The sequence below is a fragment of the Candoia aspera genome, chromosome 3 (assembly GCF_035149785.1).
Source record: "Candoia aspera isolate rCanAsp1 chromosome 3, rCanAsp1.hap2, whole genome shotgun sequence".
Taxonomy (NCBI): Eukaryota; Metazoa; Chordata; class Lepidosauria; order Squamata; family Boidae; genus Candoia; species Candoia aspera.
Genome location: NC_086155.1, coordinates 135,075,766 through 135,102,382, shown reverse-complemented (window position 1 = coordinate 135,102,382; position 26,617 = coordinate 135,075,766). Strand labels below are relative to the sequence as shown.

The following is a 26,617-nucleotide window of genomic DNA, read 5'->3' as shown; positions in this document are numbered from 1 at the left end:
GGATCTTTAGTATCCTTTTCTTTTCTTTCCCTTTCCTTAATTTATAGGCTAGCCATTTCCCTGGTTTATTTGCAAATTCAAAATGTCTTTATACCAATTCAAAGTTGGTATAAAATGTTAGTATCCATTGGGTTTTTTTCTGCAACTCAGTCTCTTTTTTTTTAATTTGGTCCAGTATGGTCTGCATTTTTTCTTGGGATTTCTTTTTTAAATCACTGTCATACTGAATAAAATAACTTCTCATAACAGCCTTGCTAGTACCAGACACAGTCTTTAAGTCAACTACCTTATTCAGATTAATATTAAAAAAATCATTTAATCTCCTTCTACAATCCTTGACCACATTTTCTCTTTGTACTATTGCTTCATTCTGTCAGGGTGTACTCAACGTATAAGGCATTTTATGGTGTAAATGAGATAATGCCAAGGCTGTTGCACAGCTGAGAGCACTAAGTAATTAGCGTGGAAGGATCACGAGATGATTGCAAGAACTTGTAATGTGACTCGGCAGCTAACATGGTATATATAAGTATGGATGAACAGTACTGTGTTGGGGATAGTGTTAAGTGGTCTTGAGTGTTACTGTGTTAAGGAACTTGCCGTGTATATTTGCTGTGCAAGAATCAGCTTGTTTATTGCTGTATATAGTAAAGACTGTAAATAGTTACAGAACCAGTCTCAAGCTGATTTCTTCCAGCTCCACTCGAAGATTGCGGTGGAGGCACAGCTCTGACTCATTCAATCTCCATCTAAATGCAGTAGGGTTTCTCTTAATTATTAAACTGACTGGGTTGTGGTCTGAAAAAGTCTTAGGTATAATATCCACTTTACACATTTTATTGGCAAGATTTTTTGAAATCCATATCATCAATTCTTGAAAAAGATTTATGTCTTTCAGAGTAAAAAGTATTTTTTTTCTCTCCAGGAATCCACCAAAGCCAAATTGTCAATCAAATCAAAAAAGGACTTTGGTAATTTTCCTTGCTTAAGTTTAATTTGTTTGCCTGGTGTTCTATCCATTAATGGAGAAACTACTCCATTCCAATCTCCCAATAAGCACCAACTTTGATATGAAAAATGTGACAGTTGATCCATAAGGTGTTTAAAAAACATCCCTTTATCATCATTTGGTACATATACTCCAACAATAATAAATTTAAGTCCTTGCAGTTCTACTTCAACTGCCACATACCTACCCTGTTCATTGGAAAGCAGGAGCCGTGGTTTCAGTTGTGGTTTAACATGTAAAACAAGTCTATTAGTCGTCTTCAAAACTGCAGAAATAAATTCTCCCAAAGATTTATTATTCAAATATTTAATGTCTTTTTTTTTCCTTATATGAGTTTACTGTAAGCATCTCACATCATAATTTAACTTTCTCAAGTAATGAAAAATCATCTTTTCTGAGGAGCAATAGCTCCATTTCTATTCCAAATAAGATGTTTACAGGTCATTTTCTAGGCAAACAAATCATCGAAGTCCTTGGATGTGGTTCCCATCTCCACATCCTATACCGTATCTTCTAACTGTTCATAGTCTTGTGAATTTTTTTCTTTATCATCTGCTGCACCCTGCTCCAATTTGGACCCATGTCTAGCGAGGAAGTCTTTAGCTTTTTGAATTGAGTTTAATATAAACCTTTGCTGCTGATAGGTAAAAATTACACCTTCCAACTTATCCCAGCAAATTATAATCTTATTCTGCTTCAGAACATCTGTCAAAAAAGAATATCTATTATTTATTTATTTTCCAAATTTTGCCACGACCCATCTCCCGCCAGAAGAAGGACTCTGGGTGGTTTACAATAAAGTTAAAAACCATAAAACCATAAATAAAGTATAAAATGTAAATACAAATACACAATACATGTATAGAATAAAAAATAAAATCCAGATGGCAACAACAGATCTAATTCAGTTTGTATCTATGTGAGGAGCACTCTAAGGCACCAGCCATCCCCAAGAGTAACTAGTCCCCTTCCTGCCCCAAGTGAGGTGGCAAAACCAGTTCTTCAGGTTATTCCTGAAGGCCAGGAGAGATGGGGACTGCCTCACCTCCGGGGGGAGAATGTTCCTAAGGACGGGAGCCACTGCAGAGAAGGTCCACTTCCTGGACCCCACCAAACGGAATTCTCTTGTAGACAGGGTCCATAGCATGCCCTCTTTGCATGATAGGGTGGGACGGGTTGATGTAATGGGGATGAGATGATCCCTCAGGTAACCTGGACCCATGCCATGTTGGGCTTTAAAGCTGATAACCAACACCTTGAATTGGACCTGGAAGCAAACTGGTACCCAATGCAGCTTGCGCAGTAAAGATGTTACATGTGCCAGTCTTGGGGCACCGAGAATTGCCCATGCGGCCGCATTCTGGAGCAGCTGTAGCTTCCGGATACTCTTCAAAGGTAGCCCCGTGTAGAATGCATTGCAATAGTCTATATGGGAGATGACCAGGGCATGAGTGACTGTTCAAAGGGCCTCCCGATCCAGGAAGGCATAACTGGTGCATAACATGGAGTTGCATAAAGGCCCTCCTGGCCACAACTGCCACCTGCTCCTTGAGCAGGAGTTGTGAGTCCAGAAGGACCCCCACATTACACACCGGATCTGTCTGGGGCAGTGCAACCCCATCCAGGACTAAAGATAACAATTTCCTGGATACAGAGGAGCCATTAATCCACAGCCACTCTGTCCTACCAGGGTTCAGCTAAAGCCTGTTGTTCCCCATCCAGACCCCCACAGCCCCCAAGCACCGAGAGAGGGCAGTCACAGCATCACTTACCTCACCTGGGACAGGGATGTATAATTGAGTATCATCCGCATATTGATGATACCTCATCCCATGGTGACGGATGATCTCACCCAGTGGCTTCATGTAGATGTTAAAAAGGAGCGGAGAGAGAACTGAGCCCTGCGGCACCCCACAGAGGAGGGGCCAGGGGTCAGAGCTCTCGCTCCCTATCACCACTTGCTCTTTTCCCTTCTACCTACACAGTATTTCCTTTGTTACTGGTTGCTACAGAATCCCAAAGCATATAGAGCCACTGTAATGGTTGCCTAATCCCAAATACTCAGTCTCACAAGCCCGGGCTTAAAGATAACTGATTTATTAAAGGAATAGTATGCAAATACAGAGAAAGCTGAGAATGAGCAAAAGCGCGCCAAATACAAACTTAAGAGCCTTGCGTTCAATCCAGTCCCGCCCCGATGCATGTCAGCCGCCACCCCCTCCCAGGTGCTAGCAACCGTTACACGCGCCTGGGAAAGTAACCTTGAATAGGAGTGTTAACCCAAACATGCATTCCAATGTTGGAAAACAACGAGGAGAGCAGGAATGGAAAATACCAGCATAGAGTCCATTGAATATACACGGAGAAAGGGTTTGACATGAGAAACGTTACGATGTTAACAAAAGATCGAAACGTAGAGCATGACAGCCACTCCCATGCTTACCTTTTGGCAAGGTGTGCAAAGAGTCCCCCTTTGGGGGAGATGGGCAGGACAGAAATTTGAAATATAAATCAAATACTTTTCCTCAAATGCTTTTTTATTTGTTTTTCACCAAACGTACCTTTATGGTTTTGGCCAAATAGTTTGATTTTTGTTTCTTCAGTTCAAAGCATTGTGTTCCAAAACATTTCAGATGTATCTAGATTATTATTTTTTAATTATACCATGGTAATAAGAAGTTGGTAGATTATTTTGTTTTAGTTTAAATGCTTTGCTTTGTTTTGATAATTGCTTAAATTTGTTTTTGTTAATTAGTATATAATCAGGTTAGTCTTTGTTAGTTTAGTTAGCGCATAGGAGCAAATTATAATGAAGAAGGATAGTGTTTGTTAGTATATTAGGTCTTAAATTATGTTTGAAGAGTTTTTTAATTTTTTTTTAATTGGGAGGATAAATTTGTTTTAGAAGGGAATGTTATAATGAGAATTTAAATGCTTTATAGAAATAATGCTTACCTTCTGAAAATTCCATGCGGATCATTGCTGCGGAAGCATCATTGTACTGTGCACAAGTATTCCAGAGTTAGCTAAACTTTTCAACAGTTGTTGCAATGATCCATGGTTTATGGTTTTGCTGATCTGACCATTTTCTGGATAGTTGTAGCTGTCTTTCAGCTGTTTTTCCTTGGTCTTTCAGCTCTTGACTTCAAGAGTTCCATATTACAGAGTCTGAGCCATGGTGGCTTGCCGATGTGAACTTTTTCCATTTTGCTCTGAGGCTAGGGCTACTTTTTGAAAGAATTAAAAGAATTTTAATTCTGAAATTAAGAAGGAAAATATTTAACACAGGCATCCATTTATGCCTCAAATAAAGACAAGGAATAGTTTTATGAAGTATTTTTCCAAATGCTTATCAGAATTGTGGATGGTGACATAATCATTGTCGGAGACATGTATGGAGTGCATGACCCGAAGTTAGATATCCTGTGGGAAAAAAGGACAGTTCCCAGAAAAGTTTTTCATTATATGAACATACTGGTTTTTATAGATGCCTGGAAACTAACAAACCCAGAATAATAGACAATACATTTTTTTCCAGCAAACACCAGACATACTCACAATTTGGCATGTCTTGGGTCTCAAAGTTTCTCACACCATTTCTTAAGAAGTAGAGATTCTCTCAGTGACCTATGCTGATCACAACCCAATTTTAATATCATGATTTCAAGGAGAAAATCATCTTTTAAATAGAGGATTTATTAAATTTACTCTACTGTTACTCCCAAGAAGACATATCATAGAAATGCAAAGAACTAAAAGGTTTTTTTCAAATACAACCCCAGGGGTGTTAGAGACAACCATATGGGAGACAAGTAAAGCTTACATTTTTCTTGTAAGGTTTGCAACAAATAATAAAAAATAATAATAGAAGGAAATTACAAGAATTCAAACAAATTCACAAAACTAATCCAAAATGACAGGTATTGAAAGAATTAAAGTTAGTTCTCTCAACTATCTAAACGAAGTTGAAATACTTACAGAAAACCAAGATTATCTGTTAGATTGTATATTTAAACTGTTATTGAAATATAACACAGATGCAACAAATTAAACATTGCATAATAAAGTGGATGCAAAACTTCAAATAAATAATTACAGTAGAACTGTCATGAGTACTCATGACAAGAACAATGGGAAGACTTATAGAAAAAAATAATTTAAATTTATTCCAAACTATAATTTGAGGGAAAATTGGTATAAAATGTTTACAGATGGTATATAAGTCCATCAATGATTACCAAGATAGATAAATCATATAACAACAAATGTTGGAAATGCTATAAGAAAGAAATAACATTTTACCAGAATTATCTTGGGTGATCTATCCAGTTGCAAAAGTATTGACAGGATAGTATTCATTTATTTCTGAGTTTCACCTGTATATAAATAAATGTGGGATGGTCATATAACTAAAATTGCTGTCTGTTCATTTATTAACAGTACATTCAAAGCTGGGTTTTATCTGAGAGATAATGTAACTCAGTTTTTTTTAATTTAATCCTGTTAGGCTACAGTTGACTCTCTTTCCCTTCAGGTATATTTTTAAAAATTAGGATTTTCTTTAATTAGAATCCCTTGGAAAACTGTGTATTATACATTTAAGGACTCATAGCTGTCTTTTAATACAGTCCTCTTGCTGGGCTTCTTGATTTTAGAATGTATTGAATGGTTTACAATAACTTTGACATTAAATGCCTTATTTAACAGTATAAAGACACAAGAGATGTGCTAGCTGAGACATATCAGTCTATTGAATCCAAATTCCCACAATGGTCAGCCACAAGTTAATAGGAAGCCCACAAAAAGGCCCCCAATAATAATACATTTTCCTAGCAGCTCTTCCCAGGAGGCTGTACAGTACAATGGTTAGTTGCCATTGATACAGTAGTTGCATCCTCCATGAAATTTTTGTCCTGATAAAATAATTTTAGAGAATTAGCTTAATGCCTTGATAACTAGCCAAAATCTGTGCTTGCTACCAACCTTACACCTTTTTCAAATTAGGAAGGGTGGCCTCTTGATGATGCCACTGTAACTTAAGAAGTGCTCAAGACATGAATCTCTGTTAATGTTAGTTATTTGTGACTCATCAGTGATGCATTAGGGAAATATTTATTTGCTATCCACAAGTAGTTTGCTTTAAAGTCTGAATTTAATATTATTTTGGATATAGTAATGTAGGGTAAAATATATTTTCCAGGTTTTTTATGCAGGAAGTAATTCTGTAGTTTCTTACATAATATGGCATTTGGGAATGTGGAAGGAACTCAAAACACATGTAAAATGTTAATTTAAAATGGTTGTAAATTATGAAGTCAACAATTATGATATGGTCAACAATTGAATGGAACCCCATATAATCCTTCATTTTCTCTCTCTCATATAGGTTGTGCATTCTATTTCTCTTGATGTTTCCAAAGACTATGCAAATGTGGAGAAGTTGCTCAAACAAGTAAGGGAATTGCTGGCTTTTATAAAGTTCATATTTTCATGTTATCACAGAGCTGTTCCATTCAAATAGTAGCATATAATTTGTGACACCAATGTTTTTCAGGCTCAAGAAAAGTTGGGTCCTGTTGACATGCTTGTTAACTGTGCTGGAATATCAGTAAATGGAAAATTTGAAGATATTGATACCTATAGGTTTGAGGTAAGTGGTCCTAGCTTAAGTTGTTTTTTTAATAGTAAATTTTACTAAGTTTCAAGGAAAGAATAAAAACTACAAGAAAAACAAGAAAAAAAACTAAAAACGTGCAGAAACATGAGAAAAAAAATTTTTTTTAGATTTACAGGAAGATGTGGCTTCTGACTTTTAACTTCAAGAATATACAAAATTTCCATAATCGATCTCTTACTCTATATTAAACCAAAACTCCATATTATTTCTATAAATCATTCCCCTTTAACACATAATAAAAATCACTAAGTACAGTTACTCCTCCCCCTTATATTAAAATGAAGGAAGAAATTATATAAACCTCCTAAACATCTTTCTCCCCTCCAAAAGATAAAACATATTTAATTATTCCCTTCCTATCACTATTCTATACATTTCTGTCTACTATAATAAAAATCAAATTAAAAGGCACATAAGTTGTCAGCTATTATACTTAATGATATAACAGTTTTAATAATCTCAATCTTAGTAAACCCAAAACCTTAATAAACAGAAAAAACAAAGCCAATTCAAAACAGTAAGTCCAAATCTTTAAAGACAAATAACATCAGTCAGATCCTTAAAACAAGCCAAATAAACATTATTTAACCCTTATCCCACTTCAAAATAAACCAGGGCAGTTACATATTCCCAAAATATGCACAGAGCTTTCTTGTTAAGAAAATCAAATAGCCCAGCTGCCCCCCTCCAAAATTCCAAGTTCTTTTCATGGCATCCCACCAGGAGATTGACCCTACTTATAGCTTGCAGATCACTCTCTCCCCTAGATTTCTCCAGCTCCATTATCCAATCTTCATCTAGCATCTTGACAAAAATCCCAAGATCAGTCTTAAAAGAAACCTTGCTATCGCTCTTAAATTCCTGAATTTCATCCAGCAGATCCCCAACCTGCTGGCACATTTTAGCTCTCATAGTTTCCAGTGTCCTGGATATCTTGCATAAAGGTTTGAGAAAAGTCAGAAGATATTTGTTTGAAGTCCTGGTGAAGGTAAAAAAGGATCTGTTTGAAATCCTCCATGTCTCACGCAGTAAATTATGGCACCCCCTGGGAACTTAATCAGTGAAAGTCAAAGATAAGGGAAAGTTTGAAGGTTTTTTACATGAAGTGAGAGTGAATAGCAGACAGTTCTCAGGGGAAAGTGAAGGTAGAAAGCTGAAGGTTCAGATGAGCTGATTCAACATGTAGGAAAATGCTAATATTTTCAAATTTAATACAAAAATGGTAACAGGAACTCAATCATTTACTCAATCTTTGGGATTTGCTTTGGAAGGAAAACAAAATCCAAAACTTAAATAAAATTTAAAAAGTAATCCCCAAAACAACATTAAGCACCAAGAGAAACAGCTTCTCCTTGCTGTAACAAGCCTCTCTTGGTGTACATATACTTAAAAAAAAAATCAAATTGGTGATTTAGAAATGGGGTGGCCAGTCTTAGTGTCCCTTTAAAGGCTACAGCGTGGCTTGGAAATGATGATATCCCCACCTCCTAGGAACTCTTCCCATCAACCGCAAAACGCTGTTTGTGATCTCCTTGCTTCAAGCCACCGTTCCAGAGGTCAAATGGGATGATTCCACGAGTTTTCCTTGATCCAGAGAATGGTTCTGGGTTTCAGGAAAGCCTGCCCAAGCCTGAAAAAAAGCCACCTCTTCACCCACCAAAAAAGCAGGCACAGCTGCTCAGAACATCATTCCCACTGGAAGCCCCTAGCTTAAGTCTTGAATAAATCCTTTTCTGTTGCATTATATTGATTATTTACATCTTATATAGAAGTGAGAGGGACGCGGTGGTACTGCGGGTTAAACCACTGAGCTGCTGAGCTTGCCGATCGGAAGTTTGGCGGTTCAAATCCGCGTGACGGGGTGAGCTCCTGTTGCTAGTCCCAGCTCCTGCCAACCTAGCAGTTCAAAAACATGCAAATGTGAGTAGATTAATAGGCACCGTCGGGCAGGTAACCGTGTTCTGTGTAGTCATGCTGGCCACATGACCACGGAAGTGTCTACGGACAAATGTCGGCTCTTCGGCTTTGAAACGGAGATGAGCACCGCCCCCTAGAGTCGGACACGACTGGACTCAATGTCAAGGGAAACCTTTACCTTTACTATATAGAAGTGAAGTTACTAAAAATTAAAACTACTCAAGGACTTTGTAGATACTCTGTATTAATGCATCTGTACATAGTAAATTACACAAAATGAGATTTTGAGTTTGAACTTTATGTAAGGTATACCTGATATTTGATAACACATATGTACTAATATTACTACTGTAGCCTCATGCTGAACAGTGTTGAATCTTTCCTACCTACGTTATAACATAATAAATACGTTGCGTATTTTTATGTGTAAAGTGTTGCAACCTTGAACCTTTCTAATTGTTGAAAATGTTTCCTGCATCTATGGGATATTAATTGTTAAGAGAAAATATAACTGGGCCATTTTTAGAAGATGAGACCTTGTAGATATGGTTTTATAGCAGTTTCTCATTTCTCCAATTAGCAGGTGGAGAGCTATTAGGGATGAAGTTTTGCTTGTAACTATACTAATAAACATGGGAAGTTGCCTTACACTGCATTGGACAATTGGCCCATCTAGGTTAGTGTTCCCCAAACTGACTAATAGTGGCTTTCCAGAACTATACTAACAGCTTTTTCAAACGCTATCTTCAAAGGCCAGCTTCTCCAACAACTAGCAGTAGGGAGGAAGCCCAAGAACATTGCACAATATCAAAATGACAATACAACTGGATGCACTGACACCATGGAGTGTTTTGCAAGATGTCAGTGCTTATAATATTATATTGAGCAATGTTCTCATGGGTTTTTTATTATAGGTTTTACATAGGATTACGCGTCTTTGTAATTTGGGTTAAGATTGCTGAATCTTAAATGTGAAATTATGAGCTAGCTCCTCACCTGTCTCAACCTACTTATATGTTAATCAAACTTTATTACAGACTTTATTATGAAAGCAATTGACACTTGATAATATATGTTTATCTACAGCAATTAATGGCTGTCAACTACCTGGGTAGTGTTTACCCAACTCGTGCAGTAGTTACTAAGATGAAGGAGAGAAGAATGGGGCGGATTGTGTTTGTCTCATCTCAGGCTGGACAAGTTGGTGTATTTGGCTATTCAGCTTATTCTGCAACAAAATATGCTCTTAGAGGATTAGCTGAATCTTTACAAATGGAGGTATGATTATCTTTCACCAGCATCTGTGGTACTTAAAAAAATAGTTATCATTTGTTATACCCTTTAATGCAAACACTTTTTTATACAATTAGCCTGACTGAAGGGTATTATTTCTTGAGAAATTTTGTGGCTAAAACCAAAACATAGAATTAGTGATAGAGATTTGTTTCCACCTTACTATATTTGACTTATTTATGGTAAGTGGTGAACACAAAATGGAAGATTATTTACAGTGTTATATCAGGCACAGGCAAATTTCATTCTTACAGGATTTGCCTTTTTCTTTTCCAGAATGTTTCAGGCCCACCAACTGGGAATACAAAGTAATAGGTCAGGGCTGAGCCAGATGCAAAATAGTATCCTGAGATGGAGACAGTTACTTAAAGCACCTTATACACTAGAATACTCCTGTTTATTAGAGAAATATTTCTGAATTACCATGCACTGGAAATCCTAATCACTTAATTTAGAATGGAAAGATTTGTAAGTACTTTACAAATGTCTTGAGATTTAGAAACCCTTACTTACCTGCCACAACTCATTCAATAATCTACCACTAATTTCCACATTACCTATCTTCTGTAAATATTTTAATGGTTACAAGTTGGCTGCAGTGAACTTGAACAGATCCTCTCCTACCTTTGTGAGCATAGCTGGCAGGACTGCAGGCCAAATAGTGCAGCAGCCATTGGATGGCACCAGTCTGCCAGCAAGGCTGCTGCTGATAGGCTGCTGCTGCCCAGGGTGTCCCAGCCCTGGCCCTGGATGCTTGTGCCTGGCAACCTGCCATCCACCCATATAAAAAACAGGCAGCCAGCTTGATTTGGCCCATGGACTATAGTTTGCTGACCCCGGAACTAGAGATTTGTAGTTTTCTGTCTACAGCACATGATTCAATTAGCTATTCATTTAACACAAGATTGTTAAATTATAGTCAATGCATTCAGTGGCAATGTTAGTACTGTCTCAGTCTGTCAATAGGATATTGGCACTTTTCAAAATTAGTGGCTATTAGTGGCATGACAATAAACCTTCCCTGTTCTACAGATGTAGTCAAAATAATAGTGCCAACATTATGTCCAGGTTAAAATGTAAGATTCTTTTTGCTTTTTCTAGAATATAGATGAATAAATATACTTATAAATTAGTAGCACTTTTTATTATAAAAGAATATAATTTGCCACATTAAAAAAAGCAGAACATAGAAGGTTGAAATTATAGTTCACATTCAGGTCTAAATCCAGAGTTGTCCTGTACTATTTTATAACTTTCAGTAAGCATCCCAGGTTCTACAGGGAATTATGCATCTTACAGCCTCAGTAATATGGTATCCTACTTGCAGTACTGATTCATTTGGTAGTAACAAGTATCTATTAGAACAAAATGTGAAATAGTTGTACAGAATGGATGCTGAGCAGTATTTTTGAAACATTATATCAACAACTTGGCAACTATAAGAAAATATATGCCTTTTCTTGCATGTCACCATCTATTATTATGTAAAATTAGTAAGCATGAAAATCTTAGACTACTAAACTAAATATTTTTCTCAACAGGTAAAGCCATATAATATCTGTGTAACTATTGCCTATCCTCCAGATACAGAAACACCTGGCTTTGTAGAGGAAAGTCAGAGCAAGGTAACTTGTTAGTTTCTTTCAAATTCCAAGTATACATAGCAACACTTTTTCTCCAGATTCATTTTTAAGTTACGTTTACTACATTTATGTTGCATAACAACTCATTGTCATGTACACAGTACTCACAACAGCTCTGAGGAGTTTTATTTTATTTATTTATTTTATTCTGATCCAGAGTTGGATCCAGAACTAAAGTAAAATCCTGTACCACAGATATTTGGTCCGCTTGTAAATAAAAAAGGTTTGCAAAATGATTATATAAAGTATTAGGTTTATCTCCAGTTAGACAGTAGAAATTCTTTTGTAAGTGGACTCATCACAGTACTGCAGTCCCAACATTTCTGCTCTGCTCCTTTATTGATTTTATGTTATCTGTGTTATTTGAGTAGATTATTCTTTAATATCATGAGTCTAGCCAAAAACTCTTATGTTGATTCAATTGCAGTGTCTGATCGTGCTCCAGTAATAATATAATTGGGTTAGGGCAGCCTTTCTCAACTTTTTGACCCTGGAGGAACCCTTGAAATATTTTTCAGGCCTTGGGGAACCCCTGCATATTCAGGCTCAAATATAGGCCAGAAGTTACAAAATTATTGTATTCATTTCATGTGTAGGCCTGTATACAGTATATGCATCAACAGTGTTCTTAAACTAAAAATAAAGAATGAAACGTACTTCTTTAATGTGAAGTTGCCTGAATTTGAAATAATTTTTTAAATAAATTGTGATCTCCCAGAGAACCCCTAGTGACCACTCACGGAACCCTGGTTGAGAAACCCTGGATTAGGGTAAGAAAGTTCAAACTGCTAGGACATAGTCTTTCACTTCTGTATAGAAGGGGGCATGATCTGCCTGCTAAAGATGGAGTGCAAGGGGTTTGGGTAATCAGGGGCAACCAGAAAGAGGAGGCCTGAGAATCCAGCTTCTTCCACCATTCCAAAGGGCTGGAATGTTGGGCTAATCAACCAACGTTTTTATCAGCACCAAATCTTGTGCAGACTATCCTGCTGCTTGCCCCATTGGGTGCTTCACACTACACAGGCACATTGTCCACTTGGATGGTAGTCGGTTGTGTCCAGCTGCAACCTTACAACAAACTCACAAAATGCCTTTTTGAGATTGAACCATTTTGCCCACTGCCTGGTTAGCTATATTTTTGAACTCTCACTCTTCCACCATTCTTTGTTTCAGCTCTACTAAAAAGAAAGATAGGTTTAAGAATTTGAAGGGAGGATGCAGTTTTTAAAGTTCCATACATTTTCTTATTTGCATTTATTTGCTTACAGACTCCAAGCAGTTATACTTGTTGTTTATAATTGTTTTGGTTTTAATGGGATTTATTGGAATTTTTATTGTATATTTATTCTGTGTTGTAAACCGCCCAGAGTCCCTCCGGTCAGAGGAGATCGACGGTGACAAATTTGATTGATTGATACATACATACATACATACATACATACATACATACATACTGCAAAGTAAGGGGGGAAATGTCAATCTTTGCTTCACAATCCAGCTGCCCAAGATTGCCATTTGTGTCCCCTGCCACCATTATTTCATTATTTGAATGTGAAGAATATCACATGTAATAGCACGAACCTTAACAATGCAGATACAGCTATACTTGTTTCAGTGCTTGGAATGGCTCACAAGTGAACTAGGTTACACAATAGTCTGCTTGAATTTGAAAAGGCAACATTACTAGAAGAAATCTCACACTTCTACATTCTGAGAGCTGTGCACAGATGTGTGTGTGCGTGTGAGTGCGTGCGTGCGTGCTCATCCACTGATTGTGCTTTTCAGCGTGAGATCCCATGAAGCATTGACAAGATTCATGCAGTTTTATGATAGCGTGTGTCTATCTCATTCTCTGTCTCGTTCTCTGGGTTATTCTTCAGTTCTGAGATTTTAACCTACATAACTTTTGAAATGTGTGTGACAGGATCTGCGAGAAGAAAACTGAAGTTGGTGTATTACAACACATTAAGTTAATGTTTCATAAAGCATTACAAAAGAAAGCCCAGATGGCCATGACTAAATTGGAGGGAGTGCTCTACTGGGGATAAGGAAGGCTTATGCAAACTGTTTGGGCTTTCCATGAAAAGGGAGAGGACAACTGAGTTCTGCTGAGCTTTTGAAAGTTCACTGCATATAGGTATCAACAAACTGCAGAAAAAAAGTTTGCTGAATGAAAGAAAAGGAAGTATCTTTGGGTGAAGATACATGTTTATAGAAATGGTCAGTGGGCACTATAAAATATTTCCCTACTTTTAGTTTTATTCTCGGTATCTACAAAAAAAAAAGCTTACGTTTTAGGGTTTGATCTAAAGATACATTCTGATGACTACAACCATGAAGCATCTGGGTCACTTTTGATGGACCAATTTTGTTTAGCAGAAAAGTTTCAGATGGGTAATTGTTTCTTGTGGCTAGACTTGCTAATACATTTATCCTTTATATACGTATGATCTTTGTATTGCTATTTCTCTTTAAGATTTTAGAAACCAAGCTTATTTCAGAATCGTCATCAATCTGCCAACCTGATTACGTTGCCAGAATTATCGTTAAGAATGCTGTTGTAAGTAAAACATTGCATTTTTTCCTGGATGGCAAACGAAGATGCGTGGATTATTAGTTGGGACAAAATAGAACAGTTAAGCTTTTCAAAAAAATGATTTCATGTAACTTTTCACTCCAAGTATTAGAATTGAAGATTTTAATACTACAATATTAAATACCATTAGAAATATAGTGTCTTACATAGTTAAAAATAAAAAGAACTCTGTTCCAAAGAGCTTCAAAAACTAAAATGGATATTTAAAAATATTAAAGGAGGAATGGAGTTGGGGCAATACTGTTAGTTACATTTACTTTATTTGTTCTTCTACCTAAAGTCTTTTCTTCCATGCTTTGCAATTCAATTTAGGTTAATGGGCTTTGTATTTTTACAAATAATGGGCTTTTGTATTTGCTAATTTAAATGGCTTATTCTGGTAAATCCAATTCTTTTGGTTATGTACTCAAAATCCCATTTGAGTTTATAGAAATGTCCCCAGTAAAAAAGGAAATTTATTACGTAGTTGTTCACATGAAATCAAAACTATATTGTTTCAAGCCTTCTTAAAAATAAATCATGCATTGATGGAATTGTTTGATAATCTATTGGTGTTTTGTTTTATGATTCCACACAGCAAGGAAAATTTACTAGTTCTTTTGGTGTTGATGGTCACATGCTGAGAATATTGACTAATGGAATGGCACCAGTCTCTTCCATTGCTGAAATCCTAGAATCAGTAAGAAACAAAAATTAGATACATACATTGTTTCTGAAATGTTTCTGAGCTCTGTATTGGTCAAAGTTATTGGGTCTGTGTAATTTACAATCATGTCATGACCTACAATGGAACAAACTAGTAGGAGAGGGTAAATCCAGTATCTATAGCAGTGTCTCTCAACCTTGGCAACTTAAAGGTGGGTGAACTTCAACTCCCAGAATTCCCCAGCCAGCATGGAGAATTCTGGGAGTTGAAGTCCACCCATCTTAAAGTTGCCAAGGTTGAGAGACACTGATCTGTAGGGTCAGGTTTGGTCTTTTTCACAAAGTTCCATGAAACTTCCTCTTGGGTTTCTCTAATTTGAATCTCACTTCCCTTTCAAGTAATAACTCTAAGTAGCTTACAGTGAAAGATAAGGAACTCCATTTACTCCTGATTGAATTAAATTCATATTTATAAAATACGTACTCACCAGTACTTGAGGCTATTTTGTTTTTCTTTTTAGCAGCAATCCCATCACTTAATTCAGGAAAATAGAATCTCTGGTCTGGTAGGCTGAGGCCTCTCCCCTCCACTTAAGAACTGTACCATCAATCCCAGTGTCCTCCTGCATGGGGAAACATGTATGGGACAGAACAAAGGAGGAGGTCATTAGCCAAGCATTTTTATCCATGCAAGAGAAGAAAGAATAATAATTGAAAGCATCTTGTTTGGAGAAATGGATGTTATTTGGCGTAATTTCCTCCAACTCACCAAGGAAATTGGGAATTAGATTAAGTTCTTAGACTTTCATTTCTCCACTTCTAACTTAATTGGTGAAAATTATTAAGTGCCCATTAGGCCAAATATGTTGAATTATATTTCTTTTGCATATAATGAAATATGTTATTTTTGCTTTTAAAAAATACGTGTTGAATTAAATGTGCTTCTTTCTCCCACAGGTTATCTTCTTGGGCATTTTTCGCTTAGTTAGCCTATATTTTATAGCAGGTTTTGACAGCATTGTTCGCCGTTGCTTGGTAGAAAGAGAGAAATCTGAAAAGACAGACTGAAGCAGAACAATGCTTTGAACTGAGTCCTGTTTCAAAAGATGGACAATTTGTTGTTAAATAGGACCATGCCTGTCATGTGAATATGCCTCACAGAAATATACATGCCGAAGGGATGGTAATCTTCAGTGGTGAAAGAAGGAAACAAATGAACAATTCCAGAAAAAGTGCTAATGAAGAAGGTTGCTGTTTTTATATTCTGTTATTTGAAATAATAGATTGTTGCCTTAGAAAGAATTTATGAAAGACAGAGCTTCAGAGTGCCCTTTTTGCTGATAATTATGCACAAATATATTGTTTTAGCAGTGTTGAAGGATTTGTTCAATTGTTTACTCCAAAGCAGGAGTAAACAATCTGGTTTCTTCTAGATGTTGAGGACTACAGTTTCCATAGCTTTCTGCCATTGGCCATGCCGTTTCCCCTCCCCTTCAAAAAAACCTGGAGAATATAGGGTTGGCTAACTAAATCTAAGATACAGTTAACTTATTGAGAGGACCCAATTCATGCATTATTCTGTCAGTGTAGTTTTGGCTGGGCACCTGCATGGGCTTCTCATAGCTGGCTACCAATGCAAAATGGTTCTAATGATTAGGGCAAATTTAATCTTAGAAGCAAAACTGGCAACAAATAAAAGTATTTTGCCTTGGATAATATATAAATTGTATCAAAGTCTTCCTGTGATAATTTTCAGTGTCATGTATGGCTTTGTTGTCAGAGTATATTTTCAGTACAATGTGGGCTGAATAGAAACATAGCTCCAAACCCTTGTTTTGCAGCTCCCAGGAGTCATGCGATTGAATTGTCTGCCCATGCTGATGCTTTAAATAAACAAAAGCTCTCCTTTTACAATTTAAGTTGTAGTTCGTTATGTGAAGACGACTATATCAAGTTGGAGAGCCAGTCTTTCAACCCATCTATAGGAAAGTTCCATTGGATTTAATATACCAGTCAAGAATTGGTAGGTTTCCTCCTATGAGTTCTTGAGACCTGGTCTAATAAAATATGGTAATTAATCTTTTCTGCTCTTAAGTGCATAGTTTTGTGAAGTATTCATTCTGTTTTATTAAGCACTGTACCTTGATGGCAGAGTTTTATTAACATGTTCCTAAGTTCCCTGTGTGGGAGCAATGAAGAATGCTTTAACTGTAATAAATCTTCGGGAAAAATGAAGGACCCATTACGCACTGAGAAACTGGGATGTGTGTTTTTTCTGTTTATGCCTTATGACCTGACTATAAATCAAACAAATGTAAAGTGTTAGTACATATAGTCATTGTCTGTAATTTAGTTCATGCCTATTCTTTGTCAGCTCAATAAGAGGCAGAAGTGGGTTTACACTGTATTATACAAATAGAAATGAGTATGTCTAATGCTTAACACTCTTAAACATTGCACAAGAACATGCTTGGGTTTATCTTATGTGGTAATGTAACTTGCAATATTATCTTAAGGTTTAAACCTAGTATGTCAACTTTGTTAACTATGTGAAAGAGCCCTTTAGTGAAATTGTTTTATTGTGTATTGTGATGGTTGCCTTATTCAGAAAAAACACAGACTCACCAGCCAGGGCTAAGGATATCCGGTTTATTAAGAATAGAATGCAGACACGGAGAAAGACGGGAATGAGCACATGGCGTGTGAGGTAGCCTGTAAATACCCGCGGTGCGGACCTGATCCTTCCCCACCCCCCATTGTCCCAAAGTCCTGACCGACGGTGAACCCGGAGTCTCGATGGGCGATCAGGGGGCGATTCCGGAGTCTCAATGGGCGATCAGGGGGATTAGTGCTGATTACCTCTGTCCTCTTCCTGTGTCCGGAGCAGGTGTGTCCCCCGTGGTAATGCAGAGATGTCAGGGAGATAGGATGATGGCTTCCCGGGTCAGGGCCAAGGTATGGCTCCTTTGTCCTTTATCTGTATTGTCTTTCAGTGCTTATGGGATTAGCACTGATTCTTTCCTTCCCCCTCCCCTTCACCGGAAAGGCATGTTCCCCGTTGTGATGTATGTATACATCGCAACGGGGGACATGACATGTATACTTTCATTGGTTCCATGGTTTGCTGATTTCAGAGAACAGCTTTCTTCAACAGCTTCATAAATAATTTCTGCTATATAATCATTTCCAAGTACCTTAGATAGCTCCTGCAAAAAAAATTGGCATGTTTGTTACTTGGTTAACAGAGAAAGTTTGTACGATCCAGAAGCCTTCCATTGTCATTTTAAAAATATGATAAAAATAAAGGGAGGGTTGAAAGCAAAGAGAAGCTTACATTTTTGATGTTACTTGGAAAATACCTTGTGGGCCATGACAATTCAACAGCTTCTGCTTCAAGTCCATTACTGAGTCTGTTAAATTTCAGTAACATTTTAAATCCTTATAGCCAATTCAATTAAACAACTCAAATACTTAGGGTTGTTTTGTTTTGTTTTGTTTTGTTTTTGTACATGAGCACAGATGCTTATCTAAATACAAAGACTTGGGTATTTGGCAAATTGAGGGGCTACAGTTGCTAATTAGGATGGAGATAGTATAATAATGATCTTCGTAAGCTGTATGTGGTATTCTCTTAAGGACTCAAAAACCTGAAACTTCCAAGTTTCACTCCAGTAAGTTTCAGAGAAAATGTATACTGGGGGGAAAGCAACTATGTATCCTGTGAAAAATGTTATGCACTTTTAATGTCAGTGTTGAATACAGCTAAAATCCATCGCTGCTTAGCTTTTGGCTGTTGCAGAGTTATAAATTTTAATATTTTGTATTTTACTAAATAAAAAAAACCTACATTTCCCTGCACCTTAATTCGAAACTGGTTCAACTTGTCCTCCTGATCCTGCTGAGTAAATGTGTTTCTATTAATGGCTGCCATAGTAGTAAGGACTTAGAACACTTTCCTTATTTCTAAAGAGATTTTAAAAATGGAGTTCTGTGAGGAAGGAGGGAGAGCTAGAGGGCTCTTCCTCTCCTGTCTCCCATGAATTAATGCTGGGAAGGAATTTGTGGGCATTGTTCCCTGAGCTGAGCGGAACAGAGGGAGGTTGAAATGCATTATAATCCCAGTTTAGAATCTAAGGGCTGTAGTGATAATAACTGTATGGGGAAATCTGGATTGCTGACCAAAAGTAAACTGCTCGGACAGGTCTCACCTGGAGCAACGCAGTGTATGGTGATTAATTGACTTATGTGAGCTCTGGCCTGTCGTGCTCATACTTTTCTCATGGTCAGACATGTTATGATATTAATCACAAGTCTTACTTTTTTAAGAAGGTATTGAAACATTCCACTGCATAGCAGTCGGGATCAAAGCTCTTTAAACCATTTTTCTTGCTGAAAGGCAACCCTTTTAAGTTATTTGATAGCCAGTAGCTTAAGGGAGTTGAATTTTGGTAGGAGAATAGTTTCTATGATGGAATTACTCCTTTCCACAAGCTATGATCCCAGTTCAAGTATCTTTCTCCTCCCCCTATTTTACAGAGAAAAGAAAATGACATAGTCCTATGCCAGTTTTTAGTTTGCTCATAGTAGTGAAAAATTGGAAGATACAACTCATCAGGCCTCATCTCCATAGCTAGATACGCTGCCTCCTCTTAAATCTTTTTCTACAGTTAATGCTAAGATTTGAAGGGTGGTTGTCACACCAGGGATCTCATATATAAGATGCACTGGGGATTTTTATGTATTCTGCCCTTCCTTAACTAAACGTTTCATTGTTCATAAAATTTAAAAATATTATTTTAGCTTTATGAAACTTAGGAGACGGTGGTCACGTGTGCAGCACAAGTGGACCAAATTTGATGCTGGCTGAGTTTTGGCTGTTTAACAACCTAGCCAGACTTTAAAACATTGGCTAGGGTTAACACATTTGGACAGCAGAAATCCAGATAATTGTTAGATAGCAATGAAGTGTTGGAGAAAATTTGGCTGTGCTGACTTTTGCAGCCTAGATAGAATAGCCCTTGTATTGGCGGACACTTCTTTGCAAAATGTATTATTTCTTTGGTGTCAGGGTCAATACATTGTAAGATAGTACTGAGGTAGACTCCTGGGTGATTCAGTGTTCTGCCATAATCCATTCCCTGAACCGAACATGAGTTTTAAGTGACACACATTCAGAAAAAAGAGCAGACCAGATTTTAGAACAGAGAGAAGCCTATATATTTGAGGAAAAATGGCCAGCAAGATAAGGAAGCCAGGAGCCAGAGTAGAATTACTATAAAGCAAAGCAGAAAGGGCTCAATCTCTCCTGGTATTAATGAAGTTTATTGCAGCCCCTCTCTGACTTTGGCACCTTTCTTCAGGATCTTTAAGAGATACGACAGGTAACAAAATATAATGGCACAACCTGGTCTATGTTGCCCATGATCAGAGGACATCTGTGAAGACAGTTTGCCCTTAAGAAGTTATTGCTACAGTTTCAGCTAAATCAAGCTACATCTTCTATGAAACACTATTCACCATTGTAAGTGTACAAGATACCTACTGCTTGGAGAGAGAAGTGACTGTACAAATAACAGGAATTACAACATGTTTTTTAGAGTTCTTTATCCCGTCTTTATTATTTTATAAGTAACTCAAGGTGGCGAACATACCTGATACTCTTTCTTCCTATTTTCCCCACAACAACCCTGTGAGGTGAGAGTGACTGGCCCAAAGTCACCCAGCCGGCTTTCATGCCTAAGGCAGGACTAGAATTCACAGTCTCCTGGTTTCTAGCCCAGCAGCTTCCAACATATTTCTACAAATTAGTGTGCAAGAGCAAAGGAACAGGAGGCATGAGAAGTGATTGGAATATACAGATTAAAGCAATTAATACAATAAGGAAGTTTCTGTGGGAGGGAATGACTGACTGGATACACTTGGCCAGCATTGGGGGTACAAAACTGATGAACTTTTCATCTGCTAATGTAATACTGTTTTTGTGTGAGTTTAATTTTATGCTGATAAGTGGTCTTGGAACTCCCAATTGTGTTTCTGGTTGTACATTTTATATAAAATGTTTGATAAAGAGCATGTCTAACATTTCGGATCCTTTGGGTGACTGAACCAAGACAGACTTGTAAAGTTGGTATTCTAGGTCTACTTCTTTTTCAGCAAGGGGAAGCTGGATCCAGATAATATTTAACCTGTGATTACAGTTGTCAAGGCTTGAATATATAAGGAAGCTTTCTGTCCTAACAACCAGGAAACACACTGAGACAATGAACTGGTCTCTAATATTTATTGCTAGTACTTAACAGGAATCCTAACAAACTGAAGAAGCGTGGGGAAAACCAAGACATATAACCCCCAAGGGTTAAGGCGGTCCCAATCTGTGTCTCTTTGAATGGCTGAACAATTCATCAGTGCTACGCATGCGCTTGACAGTCTGGATGGGAGCCCCCTGCTCGCCATCCTTACTCATGACACTTTCAAATCCTAAAATAATAATTGATAGATATATGGCAGTTTTATAACTGAAGAAAAACAAGCTGGTGTTTAGTCCAGATGATATGCTACCGGTCAATCAGAAAACAAATCAAGGACCTGCTAATTGCCCTGAGTATTACTTGAAAAGGAACACTAGATAGAAAATGGATAAATACATGAGTACTTGGCTTTCCTCAACTTTCTCATGTTTTTTTAAATAAACCTAGGCTCTGTTCTCTCTAACACACAAAAGGCACCAGAATCTTCACAATACAGTTGTTTGGAATAGAGCCAATCTGGTGCACTTAGAGCTCTCTTGGTAACTTTAGTCTAGCTGTTTTTCAGCCCATCCTACTCCAGAGGATAGTTATTGTGATAAAAATTGGAGGAGGTAATGTTATACACACCCTTGAGCTCTTAGAAGAAAGCCAGATAAATATAAGATATATACATTTACAGTACAAAAGAGACTGTCCAAAGAGGCTACCATCTTTTGTTTTTGAGTAGACTGACATATTCAGTCACAGCTATGCCAAAATCCTGGCTTACTGATTTTTATTTCAGGAGGTTACAGTCATTTCCCACCAAAGATTTCCCCCCCAAAAGTTATACAGACACAAAATAGTTATTACTACTCACTGTTCATTCAAAGCCAAGAACAGGCCTTTTTTAACACACTGGCCAGAATAGGGGCCACATGTTTTTGGTTCATGTCTTAGCTTATACAAAAGTTACAAACTAAGCTTGCATGCAAAACTGTAGGCATCCCTGGTCAAATTGTACATTACACAGAACCCCTAATTGAACAGAAGTTGACATGACACATGGCACAATGTTAAACAAATTTGAATATATACTTATTATGTACATGTGTTTACAGGTTGAGAATTAGAAAACTGGCTATGGCAGCATGCAAAAGTTTGGACCTATTCAGATTCTACGTACTGCGTAACACTTCCTTTAGCAAAAATAATAGCTTCTAAATGTTTCCAGTAGCCAGTGAAGAGTCTTCCTATTTTTGAATTTTTTCCCACCCTTCCTTGCAGAATTCTAGCTCAGAAATATTCTCAGGGCTTTGAGCATGCACTGCATGTTTGAGATTTCCCTATGGATTTTCAATAATATTCACAGTCAAGTTTGGGGACTGTGAAGGCCATTCCAACTTTTAACTTTCCTGTAAATATTTCAAGGTTTATCTTGAGGTATGTTTCAGAGCATTGTCTTGTGAAAACATATAACTTCTTTTCAATTTCTTGACTGACTCTGGGATGTTATTTATTTATTTATTTGGTTATTTAATTTCGTCACCACCCATCTCCCTCAGAGGATGGGATAGCTTGATGGTCAAGAAAAATCTCTGATGGAACTTACTGAAAACTAGTCAGATGTACAAAACAGAACACATACATCACTGCAAACTAAAAAGTTAATTGAAAAGTTTAGCTAACACTGGAGTAGTTGTCCAGAGATCCACAATACAGCTTGTTTACACAACAATGATCTGTATGGAAGAGTTGTCATGTGGATACCTTTTCTCCAACCTCATCACAAATGTCATTGTGCCACCTGATTCTGCTGTCTTTTAAACAGGGCTTGAAGACCTGGCCTTTTCCTCAGGCCCTAGGTTAGATAAAGCCCTGCAAAGCAAAGGACCAGGTTACTTCCAGGCTTGCCTCTAGCGGCTTCTGCCCATCCCACCAGATAAAACAGAGCAGGCATGCTCCAGATCAACTCTGTGAAATGATGTTATTTTGTGCATGCCTTCTCTGTCACAGTGCCTGTCCTATGGAACAGCCACTCCCCTGAGATCCAGATGGTCCCAAACTTATTAGCCTTTTGCAAGGCTTTGAAAACCAAACATTTTTCAGGTACTGGGGCCACAATGTTAGTGGAGCCTGGTATGTGTGTTTTGCTTTTATCCTGTTAGGTAGGAGTCTCATTATTTTTACTTTGGTGTTACCTTACAGCTTCGTCATGGTATTTTTATTTCTGTGTTTTGCAAGCTGCCCAGAGTTGCCTGGTTAAGATGGGCAGCTATGTAAAGTTGCTAAATAAATAAGTGGGTTCCCTGGATTTTACCTTCTTTTATATATTTTATTGTATTGTACATATTTTAACCTGTACATTGCCAAAAGTTGCTGTGAGGAAGGGAGGGAAGGAAGGAAGGGAGGAAGGGAGGGAGGTTGGTTGGTTGGTTTTGGAATAAAGTGCTTTGGACTGATGAAACAAAAATTGAGCTATTCAGTCCCAACCACGCAAGGTGTAACGATTGCCTCGTGTCCCAATAAGGCACGGACTCACTTAGATGGGGCTAAGGATTTCCGTTTATTGAGTACAGAGTGCATACGCGCAAAAAGACGGGAATGTGGGCGTGGTTGCGGGGTACCTCGTAAATACCCACGGTGCGGACCTTGCCCTCCTCCACCCCCCATTGTCCCACAAGCTGGATCTGGATCCTTGATGGGCGATCTGGAAGCAATACCGGCCTGTTGATGGGCGATCATGATGATCATCGCTGGTCTCCTCTGTCTCCTTCCCATGTCTGGTGCAGGTGTGTCCCCCAGGGTAATGTGGAGATGTTTAGGCGGTATGTTGATGGCTCCTCTGGTCCGGGCAAAGGTGTGCCTCCTTTGTCCTTGTGATTGCTTTAGTGTTTAAGTGTTTAAGGGATTAGGATTATTCCTTCCTCCTTCCTTCCCCCTTCCTGAGAGGCATGTTCCCCGTTGTGATGCATGGGTGCCTTGCAACGGGGAACATGACACAAGGTACCTTTGGAGAAAAAAGGGTAAGAATTTGACGAAGAGCGTACATTGCGAATAGGTAAACATTGTTGCACACAAAACGTGGACTTCTTGGTTCTTCGCTCAGCACAATTTAACAGCCAATTGATCACGCAGAGCGGGGGAATCAAGCTGCTATTTATTCAAGACATCTAGAAGAAATAGGGTCTCCCCATTAAGAGGGAACGACCCCAAGCACATCGCGAGTGGCAATTTTATACAGTTTGACAGCAGTTATCAAAACAGTTCATCTGCAGATCAAAGCTGCTTATTGGTTAACTATTTCAGCACTTGCACAGTTTCTTCACATACAACATACATCCCACGTGGTATCCCATAATAGTTCTTAGCATGTTCTATGTTTTCTCCTAAATCCCTGCCTTGGGGTGGAGACTTTGGAATGGTAATTAGCTAGGGGTCAGTGCTTTGTGGTTAGGGAAGCTTGGTTAGTCATGTAGCCTTCCCTACCCCAGAGTCAGGCGCTGATCACAGGCACATCTGGGAACAGATAACAGAGCCCCAGCCCTTCTCCAACCTCCTGGCAAGCGCATAGATAAGCCAGATCCCTCGCATCCATTAGTTCAGCTTCCAATTCCTTTCCATTCTTTCTTAGTCCAATTTCACATTCCACAACATGATTTACTGTTGTGTGGCAGCCAGTGGCATCGGAAATATTGTGCTGGTGGAAGGAAGAATGGATCAAGAACATATCCTTCATGAACAGAATGTCCCAGTCAGTTAAAACAATCAACCTAACTTAGTGGGTATATGGCTGGTCTTTAAATATCATCAATTGCTGCAAATTAGAAATGATTGAAAGGATCACATTCTGAAAAATGTCTCTGAAGTGGCTCTACTTCCCCATAAATACATACAGATTAGTTTAATTAGAACATAAAAAGGATGCCTGTGATCTTTTAAGATGCTAGTGCTTAATTATGATGTCCCCTTGCAATAACAACATGGAATTATAAGCACATCAGTAAATCCCACCAAGGTCAAAAGGGCTCTTCCCAGGTCCCTAGTTACATAGAATTGCAACACAAGTGAACAGTATGGAATCTTTCATTTATTTTCATCTAAATCTGCCTTTTCCTATCCTTACAATGTTCATTATTTTATTGCCCCTAGATATCTCACTTTATTTACAGACATTTATTTTAAGAAATGTTGTTTCTGATTTTGAAGAAGGAACTGCACTTTCACCCATGCTTATAACTGTTTAGAATTGACAAACTAATTGTTTTGGTGCTTATTTCACTGGTTTAATCCCCAAAGCAATTACCTCACCCCCCTACACTGAGAGAATCAAAGATGATCCAGACAATTGTTTAGCAAACACTTTAAAAAAATTATTCACTAATTTATTAATTATGCAAATACAAATAAAAAGAAGAAAAGAGTAAAAATAACAGAAAATAGTTAACAAAGGAGATTTACAAACATTGAAAAATCAGCTCTATAAAATTCAAAAGGACATTAATATAAATCTACATATTAAAATATCTTACATCAATGTGAATTTTTTATGTCTGTGGAGACAGAATTTCATCAGCATCCTTCTTATAAGGAATGTATGTGTTCAGCTAACTGTGTAAGCTGTAATTGTCAAGGAAAATAATAAGCTTGTCTCAAGAGCTCCAAGGCTCTCCTGGGGGATAAGGATGCCTAAGAATAAGCTGGAATATGAGGGAGGCTGGCAAGTACATGATAGGTATAAGTTGGGAGATGGCACAAATGGAAGATAAGGGAAGGGAATAACCAGCAGAAACCAGTAGAAGATAATACAAAAATTCAGGCATGCGCGCATGGGGGATATCTTGTCGGAAAGTAACTGGACAGGTAATTGTAATGTTAAATTCTCCTCCCATTATTAGATCATTCCACTCCCAAAGGAGGGGCCAAGATGGAATTTTACACCTGAAAGAGGGCAGAATCCCTAAATGGTGATGGGTGTAGATGTAGTGTATAGTTAACATAGATAACACAAATGTATGCATGCCTATGTACCCTGTGACAGAAATTGTCCAATAATCATCTTATATTTGTAACTGTATCTTATGGATAATGGCATAAAAAATGTTGTCTACTAACACAAAGGGCTCTCCTTTTCAGAGGAGAGACCCCCTTGTTACTTGAGCGCTCAAATAAAAGGGTTATCCTATTTCTCACTTGGTGTGTTTATTGGGACCCATACCAGGATTAAAGGACTCCAGTCCTAAGCCGTGATTTGCAGCCCTTCATGTCAGTACTGAAATAAGTCTACAATTTATATAAGGCTATTAGAATCAATAACTATAATCAATATAATTTACTATAAACCAAGATTTAAAAATTACAATAATTCCTGCCTGATCTAAAAAGTTTGACAAATTTAGCAAATCATAATAAAATTAGCCTTATGTTAAAGAAAGCCCAAACTTTGGATATAGTACAAACCTGTTTGTAAGATTGTAATTTTAAAATGTTTCCATGTTGCATTGGACTCTATATCAGATTTGTTTTTCAGATATAAAGTTAATTTTGACATTAGAATTAATCCCCAATTCAGTATACTCTATGAAAATATAAGGGTTAGTTATACAATCT

The 26,617-nt window shown here is 37.6% G+C and overlaps 1 protein-coding gene across 1 annotated transcript in view; it reads left to right on the top strand.

Annotated features, from left to right (window-relative positions):
• Nucleotides 1–17,108, top strand: part of KDSR (3-ketodihydrosphingosine reductase) — a 37,378-nt gene extending 20,270 nt beyond the window's left edge. Inside the window, exons 4-10 of the mRNA XM_063298801.1 lie at nucleotides 6,396–6,461; nucleotides 6,564–6,659; nucleotides 9,690–9,881; nucleotides 11,438–11,521; nucleotides 14,016–14,099; nucleotides 14,713–14,814; nucleotides 15,738–17,108. Of these exons, the coding sequence (XP_063154871.1) occupies nucleotides 6,396–6,461; nucleotides 6,564–6,659; nucleotides 9,690–9,881; nucleotides 11,438–11,521; nucleotides 14,016–14,099; nucleotides 14,713–14,814; nucleotides 15,738–15,848 (735 nt within the window). The 3' untranslated portion in view covers nucleotides 15,849–17,108. The remainder of the gene's footprint in view (nucleotides 1–6,395; nucleotides 6,462–6,563; nucleotides 6,660–9,689; nucleotides 9,882–11,437; nucleotides 11,522–14,015; nucleotides 14,100–14,712; nucleotides 14,815–15,737) is intronic.
• Nucleotides 17,109–26,617: the final 9,509 nt, after the last annotated feature.